Source organism: Maniola jurtina, chromosome 21, assembly GCF_905333055.1.
Source record: "Maniola jurtina chromosome 21, ilManJurt1.1, whole genome shotgun sequence".
NCBI lineage: Eukaryota > Metazoa > Arthropoda > Insecta > Lepidoptera > Nymphalidae > Maniola > Maniola jurtina.
In genome coordinates this window covers 4,176,031-4,196,413 of record NC_060049.1, presented here as the reverse complement: position 1 = coordinate 4,196,413, position 20,383 = coordinate 4,176,031, and the positions used below count along the sequence as shown (strand labels likewise).

General features: G+C 37.1%; 2 protein-coding genes across 2 annotated transcripts in view; one reads left to right on the top strand and one right to left on the bottom strand.

Annotated features, from left to right (window-relative positions):
- Positions 1–674: 674 nt before the first annotated feature.
- LOC123876091 lies at positions 675–5,967 on the top strand. The gene is made up of 3 exons (XM_045922229.1): positions 675–867; positions 2,067–2,176; positions 5,858–5,967. Exons 1-3 carry the CDS (start codon positions 688–690, stop codon positions 5,922–5,924), a joined length of 357 nt encoding a protein of 118 aa, XP_045778185.1. The 5' UTR covers positions 675–687; the 3' UTR covers positions 5,925–5,967.
- A 4,402-nt stretch (positions 5,968–10,369) lies between these two features.
- Positions 10,370–20,383, bottom strand: part of LOC123876090 (carbonic anhydrase-related protein 10-like) — a 112,635-nt gene continuing 102,621 nt past the window's right edge. The window contains exons 6-11 of the mRNA XM_045922228.1: positions 19,660–19,755; positions 19,041–19,107; positions 18,262–18,416; positions 17,526–17,663; positions 14,568–14,613; positions 10,370–11,905 (exon numbers count right to left, since the gene is read on the bottom strand). Coding sequence (XP_045778184.1) covers positions 11,832–11,905; positions 14,568–14,613; positions 17,526–17,663; positions 18,262–18,416; positions 19,041–19,107; positions 19,660–19,755 — 576 coding nt within the window. The 3' untranslated portion in view covers positions 10,370–11,831. The remainder of the gene's footprint in view (positions 11,906–14,567; positions 14,614–17,525; positions 17,664–18,261; positions 18,417–19,040; positions 19,108–19,659; positions 19,756–20,383) is intronic.

Sequence of the window (20,383 nt, the reverse complement as noted above, 5' to 3'; positions counted from 1 at the left end):
TAGTAACTGTATAAATACAATATAATACGACGGATTCTAAAAGTAAGATTTCATAATAGCATCCTTCTAGAGCATTTAATCGCTTTATGATAGTGGTGGTGTACTTCGTGGCGGTTGCAGATGCGGAATTTGTTAACTTTCAAGTCTAAATCACTGATAAAATGGATACAAAATACCATTTCTACAGCAGTGTAAAAATTCAAGATCCAATTTTTTTCCTAAATTTATTTTATTATCATCACTAGTCGATGCCCGCGAGTTCGCCCGCGTGGATTTAGGTTTTTCGAAATCCCGTTGAAACTCTTTGATTTTCCGGGATAAAAAGTAGCCTATGTGCTAATCCAGGATATTATCAATCTCCATTCCGAATTTCCGAAGGTGTAACAAACACACACACACACACACAGTACACACACACACACACACATACACACAAACTTTCGGCTTTATAATATTAGTGTGAAGTGTGATGATTATTGCTTCAGCCCAAGGTCGTCTGCAGGGTCGATTTCTCCTCTTTGTTTGATTTTTATCGATATTTTTGTGGATAACATCTTCGCATCCCTATGTTTCCAAGTGGTCGCGCAAGGAAGTCGGTGGAATAATGATTTCTTTGAATCCCCCTGTTTGAAGTACTCGCCATTACCAACTCAGATACGTTTGTGCAGTACTTAATAGCAGATCTCAATGTCATTTCTAATTGTTTTCCGTACCTTTGTGCGCGTTTTTCTATGTTGTTTCCGTAAAATGTTTGCGAAACTTGTTTTATTGATAACGTTCTGCCCGAAAGTGTTTGCGAATTTCGGGTGGCGGGTGTTCAATGTTTTTCGGGTGGATTATAGAAAGGTTGCGACTGATGCGGGAGTGGTATGTGTATCTATAAAAATGATATTGCCCAAAGTAGGTCCTTATCAAGATGGTTGTCAACAAAAATCATGCTCTACGAAGTTTTGTTCTGTTCTGAAAACTAGTAATAAGTTGGAGAGCAACTAGAAGCGAGCGTGTAGTTAGGATAGTTTTGTTGCTGGTGCGACGGACGAGTAATCGCCCGCTATTAAATTTATGCGCAAACTGTTTATTTTATTAAAATTATACTTTTGATTCTAGTTCATCGGAAAACGCGTTTTGATTCCCTCGAATTGATAGACAGACAGACAACGAAATATAAGGGTTCCTTTTTACGCACGGAACCCTAAAACAGGCGTTATTCAACTGTGGTTATCTTTGATCGTTTTGCTCAGAGCCAGACAAAGGCTTCTGACAAACTCAATCAGAGCGATCTCGTCTCGTCTCGAAGAGCGAAAAGAAAAACGTGAAAAATGTACCACGGTTTCAATTCCAATCGGCGGACCGCGGACCGTTTAGATAAGGGTTAGACTACATTGTTGGAGCGAGCGGAGACAGAATTTTACTAAACCCAATAAAAAATCCCGTCAAGTGCGAGTCGGATTGGGTCACGTACCATCGTACAGGAAACACTTTTTTATGGTGGCTACTTTGATTTTTTTTTTGTTGTAGCCGCAATAAAAATACATTCTGTAAAAATTTCAACTTTCTACCTATTATGGTTCACGAGATACAGCCCGCTGATAGACAGACAGATGGACAGCAGAGCCTTATAAATATCCATATAAGGGTCCCGTTGGCATCCTTCGGGTACGGAACCCTAAAAAGTGTCAATTATCGAAATAGTTAACGTATGGTGGGCAATTATTTTTAACTAGCTGATGCCCGCGATTTCGTCCGGGTGGATTTAGGTTTTCCGAAATCCCGTGGGAACTCTTTGATTTTCCGAGATAAAAAGTAGCCTATGTGCTAATCCAGGATAATATCTACCTCTATTCCAAATTTCAGGGAAATCCGTTAAGTAGTTTTTGGGTAAGTTTTTGTAAAGGAGTAACAAACATACACATACACACACCTACACACATACATACACACAAACATTCGCCTTTATAGTATTAGTGTGAAGTGTGATAGTGTCATAGCTGTAATTCGTGATACAATATGGCGAATTGGAGACAAATCTCGACGTATATTAATTTAGTCTGTTACTGATTTAACAGGTGGAAGGTGCTCGAGTTATAACCCAGATCGGCGCTGATTACAGCAGATGTGGCGTTGTGTTGTCACTACGACAGTCGCTGGCGGGGCAAGTGAAACATAAAGTTGATGGGTACTTTCATTCATTCACTATCCTAATAATAGTATACTTAACTGTGAAAGTTTTAACGTTTGGATGTTTGTTACTCCTTCATGCCACATGATATTGCCTGAAATTTAAAGTGGGGCAGCTTATATCCTGAATTAAGACTTTTTTTTTGGGACACTGGTCTGATCTGGTGGGAGGCTACAGCCGGGGTTAGTTACCATCCTACTAACATAGCCGTGCCGCCAAGCGTTCCAGTACGATGCCGGGTAGAAACCGATAAAGGGTATGAGTTTAATAAAAACTGCTAAGGAATAAAACAAATTTTGAAGAAGAGAGATCCTCTTCAAAAATTGTTTATACAGTAAAAGTAAAACTGTGTCCTCACAAAGTGTAAGTATTCACGGTTGTAAATCACTGTAAACAGTGCAGCGTCCTGGTCCACGTAGGATTTAGTCGTTCCAGTGATTTAACACCTAATTAGTGGTGTTTGCGGCTTTCCTAGGGAGAGCGTAAGATAGAGCGTCGGTTTTAGTGTACCTACTCGAGGAAATTTAAGCCGAGGAGCGCTGAAATTATATTAATCTGTTTTATAATATTTTAAAACTTTACAAAAATATATAGGTACGGACTTCGTTTGTGTTGGTGTTGGCTGGCGGGCGTGCTCTGCCTTTTTGGAGTGTTTTTTTTGTTAAAACTGACTGGAAAGCGCTCTAAGGGGGTGCCGTGCGTGTGTCGGCGAGCGCCGGCACAGACGGGGTCCATACTTGTACAGTTTCCCTAACTTGTTACAAATAACTAGGTACAAACTTGATATTGGCTAATCTTTGTAAAGCCAGACGAGAGAGAGAAAAAAAAGGTACATCTAAGTAGATATTATGATGAAATAATATATTATGAGAGGTGGTATACAGGATGTTACCAGAACGCTAGCAAAAACGAAGACAGGTGATAGTATTGACGATTAGAAATAAGATACCACAAATAAAAACGCGAAAAAAATAAACAAAAAAATTTAAAAGTTTTCAATAGGTATATTGCAAATAAAACATCTGACTGGCGCTAGAGGTCAACGAGCGTTGCATAAATAGGCCAGTCGGAGTCAATGCCGCATCGTAGATGGGGTGTTGACTCGAATTTTGAACGATATACGTAGGTAGGTAGGTAGGTATATGTAGATATAGGTAGGTAGGTACGTAGGTATTGCAGGTTTGCAAAATACTAAATCACTAAAACTACGAAATAAGGCAATTTATTTATTAAGGTTATTGGCATTAGATTATGTTTAGGTAGTACTATATAAAACGATAACGCTAAATTGTTGCTAGCGTTCTGGTTACAACCTGTATATCAACTTCACGTCGATTTTTGTCAAAGGTGTTTTTAAAAGCTTTTATGTCGACCAGCAAAGCTAATTATTAATATCACTTGCTTTAATGGTAAAGGAAAACATCGTCAGGAAACCGGCATGACTGAGGCATATGAGAGCTGAGGTAGATATCGAGAGCTGAGAGTTCTCCATAACGTTCTCAAAGGAGTGCGAAGTCAGGCAATTTGCACTTGGCCAGTGTAGCATGACGCACTATGGCCGAAAACCTTTCCACTTTCTAAGATGAGACCCGTACTCAGTAGTGGGCCGGCGATGGGTTGATCATGATGATGAGGAAGCCTTTAAGTGCCTTTCGGATAACAAGTAGTTTTTCTACGTAATTATAATTTTAACTTAGTTTTATTATCAGCGAATTAGCGTAAAGTGAGTTGTATGAACAGTATGGCAGAGTGCATTATGCTGTCAATGATCGGTAACGAAGTTTGTCTGCTCTATGTTGAAATAAGTACCATCTGCAAATAAAAATTACTACAAATATTCCTTGTACCTAATAATTTTACTCCCTTTACAACCTCTCGAACTGTCGAAGGTCAGTGGTAGAGATCTCTTACAGAGATACGAGGAAGTGCTTTCCTGTCCACTTTTTCTTTCTTTTTCTCTTTATTACAACTTTCTGGTACAAGTAAAAAAAATATTATATGTTGTGATATAAATTCTTAGCCTTACGTCTACTGTTCTCGCTAGATTCCCAGAGTTTGTACAAGGCGCCATACGCTTAATTTGCTATAATCCGCTAAAACAGACACATCTGTAGCTGTGCAAATAAAACATCTGACTGACGCTAAAGGTCAACGAGCGTTACGTAAATAACGGTACTCGGGGTCAATGCCTCGTCGTAGGTGGGGCATTGAGCGGAGTTTTGCACGCTTATACATTGCGGGTTTTAAAAAACTAAATCACTAATCTAAACAATAAGGCAAATGGTTATTTGCATTGGTTTGTTTTTAGGTAGTAATAACCCTAAGTTTTTGCCAGCGTTCCAGTCACATCTTGTCTAGATATTGGTGGGGAGCTTATGCACCTTTTGACAGCTTCAAATAATGGCGATCCGTTTGGAGGGTTGTTTCAAACGAACAAAACCACAGTCAGAGTAAACTACAGTGCCTTTAGTGACAATGATTTTATACGCACTGCATTTATGCTATACTTTATGTAAACACAAAGACAATAGAGGGTGCATTTAACTAATTGGAAGGTGGCCTTATTGCTTGAAGTGCGTGATATTTTCCTGGCATACAATTCGAATTTAAAACTATTGTTAACGTAATGGATATTATGACGTGTGTTGCATGTTTGAATTAAAATACAATGAATGTAGTTCTGTAAATATAATTTTATTGATTGAAAATATAATATTATAATAAAACTTAAAGCTAGCCTTATCTAATTACTGAAAAAAATCATGGCCACGTGGAATGGTGCCAGAAATATTGGCTGCATTTCCACGTGGACAGCCAGGCTGATCCTTTGGACAAAAAATGAGCCATCCTGTCCAAATTATAAATACCTATCTGAACAATATTATAATACTATAACTTTTAATGATTTGTTCCAAGATAGCTCTTGTCTGCGATCGCACCTGGTGTTAAGTGATGATGCAATCTAAGGTGGGAATAGGTTAACTTTTTTTTTTTTACTTTTTTTTTAATGAAAATATTACAATAAAACTTAAAGCTAGCCTTATTTAATTACTATACAAATCATGCCCGCGTGGAATGGTACCAAGAATACTGGCTGCATATCCGCGTTGGACAGCCAGGCTGATCCGTTGCGCAAAAAATGAGCCAGCCCTTCTGTCACCCGATGAGGCTATTAAACGCGGTGAAATGTCTCGTAAAAATTTCTTTGCACTAAGACAGGTTAACTTAGTAGAAGTATAGAACTTTTTACTAAGTCCATACACACCCCTTCGGTTTCTACACGGCACCGCACAACAGGTAGCTGTATAAAAAAGTTTTTTTTTAAAACGAGAATAAGTATACCTTTTTATACTTTTATCATACTAGAACGCTAAATCGCTTGGCTGTATAGTTCATCCGGTACGCCACTACCGAAGCATCCTACCAAACCAGACCAGACTTCGTTATAATAAAAAATATAGAAAATAAAAAAATATTGATTTATTTTAATTGTTAAAACAATATTGCTTTTGCTGACTCTACTCAGATTGAAGGCACTTGAGCGAGACACCAAGACACAATAAAATTATCGATATTTTATATTCCGCGTAGCAAAATGTTGTTTCAGATTTTATTTGTATTTTTATGGTCTTTTGGAAAATTTATCAGTTTACTTAGATACTGACTCATTTGTTTCAGAAGCTGGGATGATTCTGGATCAACAAGCCAAAGTTTTAAAAAGCCCTTGCCTATAAAGTGTGAATAGAGGGTCGATTTCAATATTTTGTAAATATAAAATGATATTTTAATGGTAGTTTGTTAACTGTTTTCCCTGTATCGTTTGTAGCCTTAATAACTTGACTAATTACTAGTGATTACCTATAGTTCGCGACAGGAATACGTCATGTCAGTCGGCGTATGGGGCGGGGTGTGCAGGGCGTCCCCGATTGCCATGTCAACCTGTCGTGAACTATACCTACTTAGATATACAATTTTACAAAAGCTCGAAACTCTTATACTACTTAATACCCCGCGGGAACTCTGTGATATACTGGGACAAAAAGTAGCCTACATCCGTCCCCGGGATCTAAGCTATCTCTGTATCAAACATTAAAATTGGTCAAACGGATGACAAAATAGACAGACACACTTTCGCATTTGTAATAAGTATGGATTGGGCAGAGTTTTATACCCTATTTTGGCCGATTATATTCCGATATACAGCCAAACCCTCTTTTTGATCTTTTGGTATTAAAATTATTCGATAAACACTTCAAACTACTATCCTGTTAGAAGATTGTGCATAAAATCCATGTAAAGTGTTGAACATACAGGCTAAAGTTCCTGGAAGGCTAGAAACCGGAAGTTCACCCGCAGACAACATGGCCGCCGGCCACTTCCGCCCGCAGAATTTCCTGTTCGGTGCTGTGGACAGTTTAAAAAGGCAAACTAAATCTATTTACCCGAGTTTATTTTCTAAACTGTTTTATATTCGATTTTCAAGGCATCCATTCCACTAAAATGATCTAGACAGATAGTCCAATACGCATGTTCTAGAAAAAACATGTTCTTTATCACTAGTTTGCCAGATTTCCGTGAAAATATTACGTGATCTCAACATCAAAGTGCCACTGATACAAGTGTAAATTAAAAATTTAAAACACCCTCCACAAGTGAAGGTTACAGTAACTAGAAAAGAGCTGGTAACTTTCAAACGGCTGAGCCGATTTTCTTGCATTATAGCTAAGAACACTCTCGATCAAGCCACCTTTCAAACTAAAAAAATCTAAATTAAAATCGGTTTATTAGTTTAGGAGCTACGATGCCATAGACAGATAGATACACAGATACACATGTCAAACTTATAACACCCTTCTTTTTGGGTCGGGGGTTAAAAACTAAATTCACGCGGATGAATTCACGGGCCATAGCTAGTGAAGAACAATAATAGATCACTTTACTACGAGAGACAGTAAAATACCTAACCTTGTTTACCATAAGCCTCTATTGGTAGCAGGAAATAAATGTACGTTAGCGTAGCCTGAAGTGTGCTGGGCCAAATTTATGTGCATGTTTTGATATTTTAATACTTGGACTGCAGGCCGGACTTATATTAATGCATCATAACATATTGTTGTTGTTGGTTTGTTAGATAGTCGTATTTCATAACTAACCCCCACCCAAAAAGAGGGGTGTTATAAGTTTGACGTGTGTGTCTGTCTGTGGCTTATCTTAAACTAATGAACCGATTTTAATTTAGTTTTTTTTTTGTTTGAAAGGTGGCTTGATCGAGAGTATCCTAAGCTAATCCAAGAAAATCGGTTCAGCCGTTTGAAAGTTATAGCTCTTTTCTAGTTACTGTAACCTTCACTTGTCGGGGGTGTTATAAATTTTTAATTTACACTTGTTCACAATATGGCTATGGGCTTAACCAGTTTCTTTAATACAATTATACCGCGACTTTATCCGCGTCGATTAAGGTTTTTGATAATCCTGTGGGAACTCATTGATTTTCAGGTATAAAAGTAGCCTATCCATTCTCCAGGTCTTTAACTATACCCATGCAAAAAATCACCTCGATTCGTTGCTTCGTTGCGACGTGATTGAAGGATAAACCACCATACCAACAAACTAACAAACGAACACACTTTCGCATTTATAATAAACCCGAGTTTACACATACGTATTGCGATTAATTGCGATTTGAACTCACACGCGAAGGAATTAATACCCTTGACGGGTCTTGACAGACAGACAACGAACTTTAGGGTAGGTAAAGGAGTTACGGAACTCTAAAAATTGAGTAGTTTTTTAGCCGAGTAAAAGTTCAAACATAACTCAAAATTTAAAAACCCCCGCCACAAAAACCTCTATAAGAAAACTAGAAAAGAGCTGATAACATTCAATCAGCAGAACCGATTTTCTTCGATTTTAGCTAAGAAAACTCTCGATCAAGCAAGCTTTCAAGCAAAAAAAACTAAATTAAGATCGGTTCATTCGCTTAGGAGCTACGATGCCACAGACAGATACACAGATACACACGTCAAACTTATAACACCCCTCTTTTTGGGGTTAAAAATACCTACAAACTTACACATACCGCCATTACAAAATGATAGTGTATATCTCCGCACTGCAGAACCAAGCGTAGTTCCGAAGGAAACCGGGGTTGCGACAACACGACCAACCGCATCCGGCATGCCCTACTGTGCATATGCTTAATGATTTATAGCCCGCGATAAGGCAAGTTCAAAGTTGCAATATTTAATATTTATGCCGTGCCAGTAAGTAAATCATATTATTTTTCCCGCCCTGTTAAAACGGTGTCTACTTCAGTGTTAAATTAAATTATTTCTCAGTTAACCTCTACCCGAGTTAAGTATATATAATTATTATGAATCAGTAGTTTCTAGGATAGCAGATGAACCTACTAGATGAGAAATTTTACGAAATAACCAGATAAACTCCGAATCGTAGATAATAATAATTTTGGTAGTTCTCTACCTTCGTAGTTTACCTCTACGACGTAGCAGGCTATGTAGATTTAATCTACTGCGTAGAGTCTACGCCGCCATATAGATTTGAGCGTATCTCTATAGACCAAATATATTACCTATTACATAGTAACCAATTACATAGTATTCATAGTAACCAATTACTTAATATAAATGATATAATAGAATTCCACAAACCTACTAAATGCACTACAAATCGTAGATTTTCATCATTTTGGTAGTTTTCTACGTCTATAGTTTACCTCTATGGCGTAGCAGGCTCTGTAGATTTATAATCTACGGCGTAGTCTACGCCGCCATAGATTTAAGCTTATCTCTGTAGGCGTAGATACAAGCATAATTACATTGCATTCTTATAATGTCGGATAAACAGTATTGAGTACGAAATGTAGTGCAGATGATTTTCTATTGATCGAAATATAAAAAATAGTAACCTCTCTCCTAACTTTTAAGACGTTTTCTAGCATTCAGGATATCGAGACGTAGAAGCGTAGATACGTAGAGGCATAGTTCCGCAGGAAACAGGGGTCTTGGACAATATGGCCGACACGTCCGGTGTTGACGTCTAAACTGCGTGATTTACGAGCTATCTTCTATTGACATGCTGAATGCTATCTGCCTTGAACGCTTGTTGTGATGTACGTATTTCATAGTTTATAGCTTTGGCATAGCATAGGTGTGTAGAATGGACAGACGACATCAAACGAGTTGCAAGGAGCGGGACAAAACCGTGGCACAATGGCGTTTGGAAGTCCCTACGTGTTTAGTATTTTTCATCACTAAACTTTGTATAATCTGTGTCTACAAGATTCTATGTGATCTGTAAAATATCTATCAAATCAATTGTATCACTTTTCTCGCTCTCTTTTCACCCTGACTGGAATAAAATGGACGTGTTTACAAGCTGCTCCGCCTTTCATTTGATCCTATAAAACCCTGAGTTGGAACACCGTAAAGCAGAACTACAAGGTCGGTGAGCGTCCTAGACCCCGCAGAAGCTGTAGGCGACACGAAACGCCTGCAATCCTAAACACCTACAAGATACCTATGTCCAGCAGTGGATGTCTGTTGGTTGATAACGATGGTGAAGGTAGGTATATGTTTGAAGGAAAGCTTAAAATTAAACGTTGTAGGTATAGAAGCTCTCCGTAAATAAATCTAACAACTTACGTTTTTTTTTAAATTATATAGACTAGCGCTTGGCTGCAATCAGACCCGCTAGCAAGTGATGATGCAGCCTAAGATGGAGCGCGCTTGCCTAGAAGTTGCCTATTCACTCTTGTCTTAAAGGTACCCATATTATAGTTGAAGGGGAAAACTGATGCCGGAAGGGCGTTACATATCTTAACGGTTCGGATTAGGAAAGAGGAAGCAAATCGCTTCGTACGTGTTCGAGGAATTTCGACTACGTATGGATGCAGACCTTGACGATGCCTGGCGGTACGATGGTAGAAAGGTAAAGGAGGAACCAGGTCAAAGAGTTCTTGTGCACACTCAATATATCCTGTAGAAAACCGATAGACTGGCAACTTTGCGCCGATGTTCCAAACTTTGGAGTTTAGTATCATCCACTCAGTATCAATTTGAATCTTTCCAAGTTGCAACTCGTGCTGGGGCCCACGTTTGGTTTGGTTTGTATGATGCTGAATAAAAATTAGCATCAAAGGTTAGGTATTTAATAATAATAGAATAATAGTTTTGTTACATATTTTATTATAATAACCGTTTATACGTCGACAAAACAGCTTCTAAATTCTACAACGTGAAATTCCATAGGTACATTACAGTTAATTTTACTACAATTCATTACATTACGTTAAACTCTGGCATCAGATATTAAAGCATGTATCCTAAGACTTCAACCGTTTTTAAAACAAAATTTAAAAATCGTTTAATTATTATTAATTAACCGGAGTTTTGATATAAACAGTATATTTATGTAAGTTACAATAATTACATTAATATCTATTAATAACAATGTAATCTAAGTTTACATACCAATCTATTTCATAAGCTTGTTTGTATACAATTTCTTGCCTATTTTTATTATTTTAATAATTGTTTGGACAATTGACAGAATACAAACATAGGAAAACTACGTCCTATATCATTTACTTTTACACTTTTCCATAATACAATATTATACTTCTACGCATTATACAAGATTATCGCGCCAAAATTTTTTTTCTGAAAAATTGGTATTATAAAAAATTAATAGAAGCTTCACTTTTTATTTATTTATAAGGCTTAATTTTAATCTATTTGCGATAAATACACTCGAGGGTGTGGACGAATGACGATAACTTTCAACTATTTTATCTATATTTTACATTTATTTACACTTTTTATCAACGTTACAATTTACACACGTTACACAATCTAATTTATGTTAATTTTAGCGAAGATTTTATTAGTTTATTCTCGAAGCTTCCGTTATATTAATATAAATTCTATATTCGTAACTGCCAATCAGTATTTTTTTATAATAATATATCTCCTAAATCTTACATAATATCTCTAAATTGTTTAAACGCAATAATTAATATCAGGGAAGATAATATTGTCTATACAATTGACGTTTACCTAAAAAGCAAATTTTTTGAGTATTTTTGTAAACATGCATCCAAAATTTCAATTATTTTACATGGAGTTAGTGACGCAACTACCTTATTTGTTTACATTTGGGATCGGATAACTCATTTAACAATACAATTAATCAGATAACACCGGCAAGCAAACTTTGTATTTTAACTAGAATACATCTGAGGAATACAAAATCTGTTGATGAGTATTCCCAAACTAATTTTAGGTTACGTTAGTTAAGTTCAGCAAACGATATTTTTTTATAAATATAATATATAGTCTCGCATATTGAATAATTCAATATTCGATAATTTATGTTATCCTAAGTGATAATAAAATTAAGTACACGATATTTTGACAACATGTGAATTTACTCTGTCAATTCGAAAAAATATCGGGTACTGTATACAGACAAAGATCGCTAACTGAACTTAGCCTCATTGTATTTAGTCCAATACAATCGTACACATAATTTCAGTTTGATTTATTAAGGTTTGACTTACTATAACAATAATAACTAATATTAGGTATCTAAACGAGAATAATAATATATATTTAATATGAAGCTAAATATTTCAGTTGAGCGATAGCATTGCCAAATCTTCAGCGCTTCTGTACCGCATGCTGTGCTCTCTTGGCCACTGCGTAGCTGAAACATATTGTAATAAATTAAAGAGATATAAATAATACTATCTTATTATTATTTCCTACGTTCTATCGTTCTATATAAATAATACTATCTTATTATTATTTCCTACGTTATCGTTTATAACGTTAACATATTTTTATTCAGATACAAGTTAGCCCTTGACTGAACTCACATCTAGTGGTAAGTGATGATGCAGTCTAAAATGGAAGCGGATTAACCTAGAAGGGGTATGGCAGTTATTAAACCCGTAACCCTTTGGTTTCTACACAGCATCGTACCGAAACGCTAAATCGCTTGGCGGGGCTTTGCCAGATTACGTCGTATTCAACGTTATCATTTACATCGTTATGTTGTCCGTAAAAGTCACTTATTCACAGGGCTCTCTCCGTCACTCGCTTCATACAATCGTAGTTCGAATTTCATTTGAATATTAAGCAACCAAAGTCCATGTGCAGACATATTCTAAAAACTAATATCTATGTCTGTGGTGTTTTAGATATTTCTAAAAATATGTAGTTTTAAAATTACAGGGGCTCAAAGATTTGTATGTAAATTTTTAAGACCGCGTAACTTTGAAACCGAATATTTTAACAGAAATCTGGAAAACCACAGACATAGATATTAGTTTCTAGAATATGTCTGCAAAATTTCATGGACTTTGGTTGCTTAATATTCGAATGAAATTGGAACTACGTTTGTATGAAGCGAGTGACGGGGAGACCCCTCTTAAACCACTATCGTTCTGTACAAATATACCCGATAAATATCGTTGACATTGATAAACAGATTAATTATAGAATTATAGGGAAATGCTGTAAAACTGCAATTCAAATCTAATTTACGCATAATAAATACAATTTAGCATGCATGATCTGCGTCCCATAATATGTAATGGACTGTGAACACATATGAAAGCAATCTGTTATCAAAATATGTTATTACAAGCTCTATTAATTTTAGGAGTTTTAGTCACAAAATGATAATAATTACGGTACTAAGCTCTGCCGGGCTAGCATGGGCAGTAGATAAAAATTATATCCCCCGATTATATCCACTGATGTCATACAAATCAGTGGATATAATCGGGGATATAAATTTTATCTACTGCCCATGCTAGCCGGGCTGTTGTAACTACACAAGCGCAGCAAAAGGCGAATAATGATTGTAAATTACATAAATAAACTTGCATGCATATAAATTAATTTAAATTATTTATGAGCATGGTATATCAACAATTCATAATTAACAATTTCAATTTTAATCTAGTACTAAATTAGAAAGCTTTCACAAATAAATCTAATAACGAATTACCACGAAGATATACTATCAACTTTTGAGGAGTTTTTTGATTCGGATGAGTAGATTATTAATTAATTGACTCTTTTTACCCGACTGCGGCAAAACGCAAAGGAGGGCTATGTTTGAATGTTTGTATGTCCGTCCTTTTGTCCACTCGTAAATTGTGATAAACGTTATTAGCTACGTTTTGGCGGCGCGAGGGTCACCAGATATTGCGTACATTTTGGGATCCCACTCGCAATTTTAGCTCTATGTGCCAACTGTCATGTCAAAAGTACAGGTCACCATCCTATAAGGGTTCCGTTTTTCCTTTTGCGGTACGGAAACCTAAAAAAAAAGCTAAAAACAAATAATAATGAACTACAAACTTGACATTGGCTAATCTGTGTAAAGCCAGACGAGAGAGAAAAAAAATTCTTAAAAATCAAAATGTTTAGGCTGAAAAAGAAGCAGTGCTTACCGTAGTCGAGAGTTTTCGGAAACTTATTGAATTACTTTTAAATATAATGATAAGCTTACATCCCTATTGCGAATAGTTAGTGCGTAGTGTTCACTTAAAATACCTATTATTATTGTGACATGCTTTCTTAGGTGTAATTGTGCTCTTTCTCTTGCGCTTGCATGCAACACTTTTTTTGGAACGGTGTTTGCGGGCGTAACGTGCTGAAAATACGAATTCAAAATTCAAAATTCAAAATATTTTTATTCAATTAGACTTTTACAAGTTCTTTTGAATCGTCAAAAGCATCTACCACCGGTTCGGAATGCCTTTCCTACCAAGAAGAACCAGCAAGAAACTCGGCGGTTGCTCTTTTCAAAGATTTGATATACAATATTATGCCATGTATAAAAGCAATTGAAGTCCCGCGCATTGCTGGAGCGAATTGCAGGCCAAATCCACGCTCTTTTATCATTTACATAATCTACTATAGTATAATATGCTTTTCTCTTGGCTGAGGAATTTTGTTATAAAAGAATTTTGTTATAAAAATATTCAGGTAATATCAGTAGATGTAAGTGCTCAAAACATTATTTCTGATCAATCACTCGATTTCGTGAAAAACGCTATTGTTATGTACTTTTATTGTTAAAATCAGAAAGACATTCTTCATGCTATAAAAGTAGAAACATTCAGCCTTCAATTAATTACCTAATATAATAAAGTTTAGATATTTCAACTGTCTCAAGATTTTCAGTGTTTTACCATCTAAAACATCATAATATGTTTATCAAAGTTAATTAAAACATAATAAAAGTGGACACCCAACATGCCAGGGATTGCATTCAAAAATTTAACATATAAGTACATAAATTCTGTCGTAATTACAAGTGCAATTTAATAACATGCAAAATTTTTACGTACCTGTGTAGTGCATGTTTCGGTACATGTCGGGGCAGTTGCTTGAGACCTGTAACAAAGAGTCGTATATAGCATGTTATATACATAGGTACATAATCGTATAAGCATTTAAGAGGATATCTATGTCTGTGAAGACCCTCCAAGGGAATTAAAACCTATAGGATACCTACTTTTCTTTAGGTTTAATTTGTGGTTACATCAAAAAAATTGAAATGTGCTCATGAACAAATAATTAGTACTTTCAATTTTCAAAATAAGATTTGACGAAGTAGGATATCATATGAAAGGGCTTTATCTGTACATTCTAAAACAGATTTTAATTTATTTTTATGCATAATAGTTTTTGATTTATCGTGCAAAATGTTGGAAAAAATACCCGAGTACGGAACCCTCGGTGCGCGAGGATGACTCGCACTTGGCCGGTTTTTTGATTTGATTAAAGATCCATTGGGTAGGTAGAAGGTATTGGGTAGAGGAGAACCAAGGTCACTGACATAGCTCAAACTATTAGCAAGCTGAAGTGGCAGTGGGCAGGCCATGCCTGTCGTAGAGGCGATGGCCGTTGGAGCCGGAAAGTCCTTGAGTGGAGACCGCGTTTAAGCAAACGTAGTGTGGGACGCCCTCCAGCACGATGGACCGATGATATTAAGCGGCTGGCGGGAAGTGGCTGGATGAGGAAGGCTGAGGACCGGGTGTGGTGGCGCTCTTTAGGGAAGGCCTATGTCCAGCAGTGGACGTCCACAGGCTGATGATGATGGGTTGGTAGAGAATAATATAACTTTTTCGTTCAATTTAATACCCATCGATTTTGAAAACGCCATCCAAAACCTCAGCTTACCGCGTTCATTAAATAATGGAGACGCTACTAAATTATATTAAGTTTAGTGTCCAGACAGCAAACAAGGCTCGACTGAGCTCCGAGCTGAGCTATTTATGACCTCAAAGTGACTTGTATTGAACGTTCTATGAACTAAAGTAGATATTAAGTACTAGCCGATGCCGCGTGGATTTAGGTTTTTTGAAATCCCGTGGGAACTCTTTGATTTTTAGGGACTAAAAGTAGCCTTTGTGCTAATCCAGGATATTATCTATCTCCATTCCAAATTTCAGCCAAATCCATCCAGTAGTTTTTGCGTGAAGGAGTAACAAACATACACACACATACACATACACGCAAACTTTCGCCTTTATAATATTATATTGTGAAGTGTGGTGCTATCTATAATTGAAATACATAACGAGAGATGCGACTTTCATATAAAAGATAAAAGAATTATGGAACACCAAAAATTTTAGAATTTTTCGAGGTCTGTTAAAGATTCGAAGCTGTCTAATTAATTATATTATTATACTTCGCGACTTTATACAGCCAAAGTATGGTGCAAAAGGATCACATAGGCTGGTCAGCGTAGAAATGCAGGTACCATTTTACGCGGCCATGATTTTACAGTAAGTAGAATATATTTTTTTGTAATGTAACTACAAATTCACGGTTTTCGGATTTTTCCCTTTACTTGTGCAATAAGACATTGCTACCTGCCCATGATTCTAGGTCAACGGGAAGTACCCCTATGGGTTTGAGTCCCTTGACGGGTCTGACAGTCACGATAGACGGACAGACAGACAGTCAACAAAGTGATTTTTTATATTCTTTTTTTCTCTAGAGATACGGAGCCCTAAAAAAGTTGGAAAATGTCCCTGCAGATTTAGGTTATATCCTTAAAGTTGACTAGAAAGCGTAGTAAAACTAGAAAGTTTACTATCCACGATAAACTTTGAAAACACTTCGCGTAATTTCGCAAAACCACTGGCTTATCTAAATCTAAATGTATGGCTGGAACGAGGCACAAATAAACACAACGCGGCTAGATTCAAACTCGCTCCATTCAGCACTCTGATAACGGGCGAGAAGTTTTTATAGTCCATCAATCTCTTGAACAAGGAACTTCGTATAACAATAAATAAACTCAGTAAGGTAGCGGTTAGGGGAAGAAAACGTGCTGAGAATTTCGAAATTAGCATCTTTCTTCGTACACTTCGTATTCGGAAATAAGTGATTCGCCAAAGAACTGAAGTTGCCAATGTATGTAGCTTACAGGGCTAGACGTATTACTTGCTCATGTGCCTCGTTATAGTGCCCGGCAAACAACTTGGACCTGAAGCAGCGTAGTGGGAGAAAGTTGGCGAATCTGAGAATATAAAGTCGACATATCAACCAATCGCGTGCACTCGCGACGACTGATCAACCAATCGCGTGCAGCCGCCAGCCAATCGCGTCAATGCTCAATTTGTTTGCCGGGCACTATACATGCTAAAGTGGCGCGCCTCTCCGACCTCTCTTGCGCAACTCTATCTCTTATGAGAGAGCAAGATAAAAGATGAGAATTAAGCCAATAGAAAGAGAGGCGTTTTAGGCTGCAGCGCTGGGCAGCCTCATGAACACTATAGCTGAGGTCTATAGAGGGAACTCGGACCTTGCTCATACTGACACGGTAAAAACGAAACAGCGTTATATCGTTTGCATTAAGCTACAGCCACACCTGCGCGTCATGAACGCGGGATACGGGACGCGATGCGGGAACGTCCAGGCTGCAAACCTAGTGCAGGTGTAGTTGTCGTGTAGGTTATACATGGCGTTAAATATTGTACAAGGCGACCACCGCGCGGCTGATTTCGCTCTGGTCGCGCATGTTTGAATGATGTTTAAATTTGTTTTAAGTGAAACTTACTTACCTAAGTTTAAGCAAAGTGAAAGTAAACTCTATACAGCGCAGCCTAAGTTCGCGACAGGTCGACACGGCAATCGGGGTGGGGACGCCCCGCACACTGGTACATCCCCCGCGTTAACCCGGTGCGGGATAGCGCAGATGACGTGCAGGTGAGCGGGGCGTCCCCACCCCGATTGCCGTGTCGACCTGTCGCGAACTATACACTGAAAAATAAACGTAAATAATTACACACCGGCATTCCTTGCTTGTTGAAGTTGATGTTAGTCCGAACAGTTCGATGGTGTAGTGGCTGAACTGGCCTGGCGTTGTTCCCGAGAGGTGCCTTAGGGGTCAATTGCGATCCCTGCATGAGACGACGGATGGCGTACATCTGTGAAGAAGTTATAAGCTTTAAAAACTTAAAATTCTAAAATATGAGCTCATGGTACAAAATTGTAATCAAAATATCACATCTAGTGAGTGGTAATGTGCTTGATGGATAAAAAAAAGATTCCGACGAATTGAGAACCTCCTCTTTTTTTGGAAGTCGGTTAAAAAGGAATGCAATATGTACGAATGTTTACTTTGAATGTTGCATGTTCACTAATACTAAAGAAACAACTTTTTTGATTCAATGACAAGATAGATCACTTGACTGTGATCTCAACTGGGTACCTAACTCTAACTGGTAAAATGATCGATTGAAGCAAGAAGCGAACTAACTTTAAAGTGATATGGCAAATCTTCAATAAATAAATGTGTTGTAGGTACATACGTATACATTGATGTACTAGTAGGGAACTGTATACCTAGGTAGTAGGTATGTACCTACTATGTATTAGGAATAAAGATGGTTACGAAACAGTAGAAATAAGGTCAAACAATAGCATGTAAGAATAGGTATACCTACTGTTAGTTCGTAAATTGATAGATCAAAGACTATCCAATCAACGGATTATTTTTAGTTATAACAATATTTCAGAACTAACTTCTTGTTTAGAAATATAGATGGGTTTGTTGAAGATGATCCAGACTGCCGTCTCCCAGCAGCCAGGATGCGTGGTGGAGCCTTCATACGTGAGGTATTGTTGCGTGTTGGGTAGCAGCGAGCTAAGCGGTAGGTGTTTGATGGGGTAGGAGCTACCTGCAAAGGTATTGTAACTTTAGTTATCACTATCTCAACCCATCATCTGCCCACTACCTACTAAGCATAGATCTCCCCTCACAGTCTAATTATACCTACAGGCTTGTACCCAGAACGCTAGCAAAAACTTAGCGTTATTATTTTACTACATTAACATAGGTAATACAATGCCAATGTAGGTAATACATTTTCCTTATCTTGTAGTTTTAATGTTCGTTAACCTCTAGCGTCAGTCAGATGTTTTATTTGCAGTATATTGTGGACTTTTAACTAATACGGGATTTTTAAAATTATTCTTTAGTAGTTTTTTATTTGTATCTTATCAGCAATCATCAGTACTATCACCTGTCTTCGTTGTTGCTAGCGTTCTGGTTTCTCCCCCTTTATTAGGTGAAGATAATAGTTTTCTTCTTTTTCAAGTATCATATTTATTCGACTCTTGTTTCTAGGAATGATTTTTCTGCTCTGCGAAACCCTGTAGTGGAATCGTATACTTGCTATAAATATTAATAATAAGAACTTATCATCGGACATCCGAACTTTTGTCTTACTGCTTACTTAACATTATTCTCTAGAGCTAGGTAAAAAATATTTGTGTACGTACCTACTGTATACAAAGCTTACCTCTAAATGTGACTTTATTAAAAGCACTTGTTATAAGCCTCAGGTCTTTATTTATAGGCTCGCCAATCTGTCAAAAAAAATGTAATAAATTGGATAAAGTATTATATGATAACTTCATGAATCATAATTACAAAAAATATTTGTAAATACAAGGACAACAAATACTATATACTAATTAGTAAAAATTTAGTTTCGTCAAGAAAGCAAAACAGTCTCTTTTTGATGGTGTCTTTTTCTTAGTGTTCTCCAGGTGTCAGCTGTTAACCTTGATCAATATATTATTATCGGATTAAAATGTTGCTACGGATGTTCAAACATCCGTAGCAACATTTACCTCTGTAAATATCAAATTTCATACCAATAGGTATACTGGTTAAATGGATGAACCTTTAAGAATCCCGTGGGAAGTCTGATTTTCCGGGATAAAAAGTAGACCATGTCCTTCCACGGGATGTAAGCAAAACACTACACCAAATTTCGCTGGGCCGTGAAAAGCTAGCAGACAAACAGACAGACAGACACACTTTCCTATTTATAATATTAGTATGCATTGTCTACTACCAGAGATTCTAACGTCGCGGTTTTGAAATAATTAATTATTATTATTTATTAATATTACCTGAACCATCAGTGAGATGCCTACGACTCCTTGCGACTTGTGTTGGGCCTCCGACATGTTGTGATACAGCTCCTTGTTGAACCCGTATAGCTGGATCTGCATGGATAACATATTTAATACTAGAGGATGCCCGCGACTTCGTCCGCGTGGATTTAGATTTTTGTAGATCCCGTGGGAACTGTTTGATTTTCCGGGATAAAATTTGCCTATTTCGATTACAGGGACGCAAGCTACTTTGATACAAAATTTCATACAAATCAATTAAGTGGATGGGTCTTTAGGAGTCCCGCGGGAACTCTTTGATTTTCCGGGATAAAACGTCACCAATATATGCCAATCACTAGCCTATAACATCTTTAGGATGTTACATACTAGACAATTAATATTAATGAATAATAGGGTACGTTAATTTCGTATGAGTAAAAGTTAATCTTTGAAGTGAAGTCTCGCCACATATTGCGTTATTAACGAGATTCTATCTAAAATTGGTTTTCCCGGGAACAATCGAGCTCAAACAAGTCCATTCAATTGAGTTAAGTTTCCAAGTTTATCGTTAACAGCGATAACAACCTTCGAGTGTTAATGCGCGAGAACACTGGTACTTACGTAATAATTCAAGTAGGTACTATTATAGGTGTTTCTTTATGGATACAGGAAATATAAGGTGCTATTCCCTCATTATAAGGATTACTAGCTGATGTCCGCGACTTCGTCTACGTGAATT

Bases quoted from the DNA above. Each gene is read 5' to 3' on its own strand.
- LOC123876091 (XM_045922229.1), top strand. From the start codon at position 688: ATGTCATTTCTAATTGTTTTCCGTACCTTTGTGCGCGTTTTTCTATGT. The intron at 868-2,066 runs GTATGTGTATCT...CTGATTTAACAG, and splicing joins TTGCGACTGATGCGGGAGTG to GTGGAAGGTGCTCGAGTTAT. The intron at 2,177-5,857 runs GTACTTTCATTC...CATTTGTTTCAG, and splicing joins GTGAAACATAAAGTTGATGG to AAGCTGGGATGATTCTGGAT.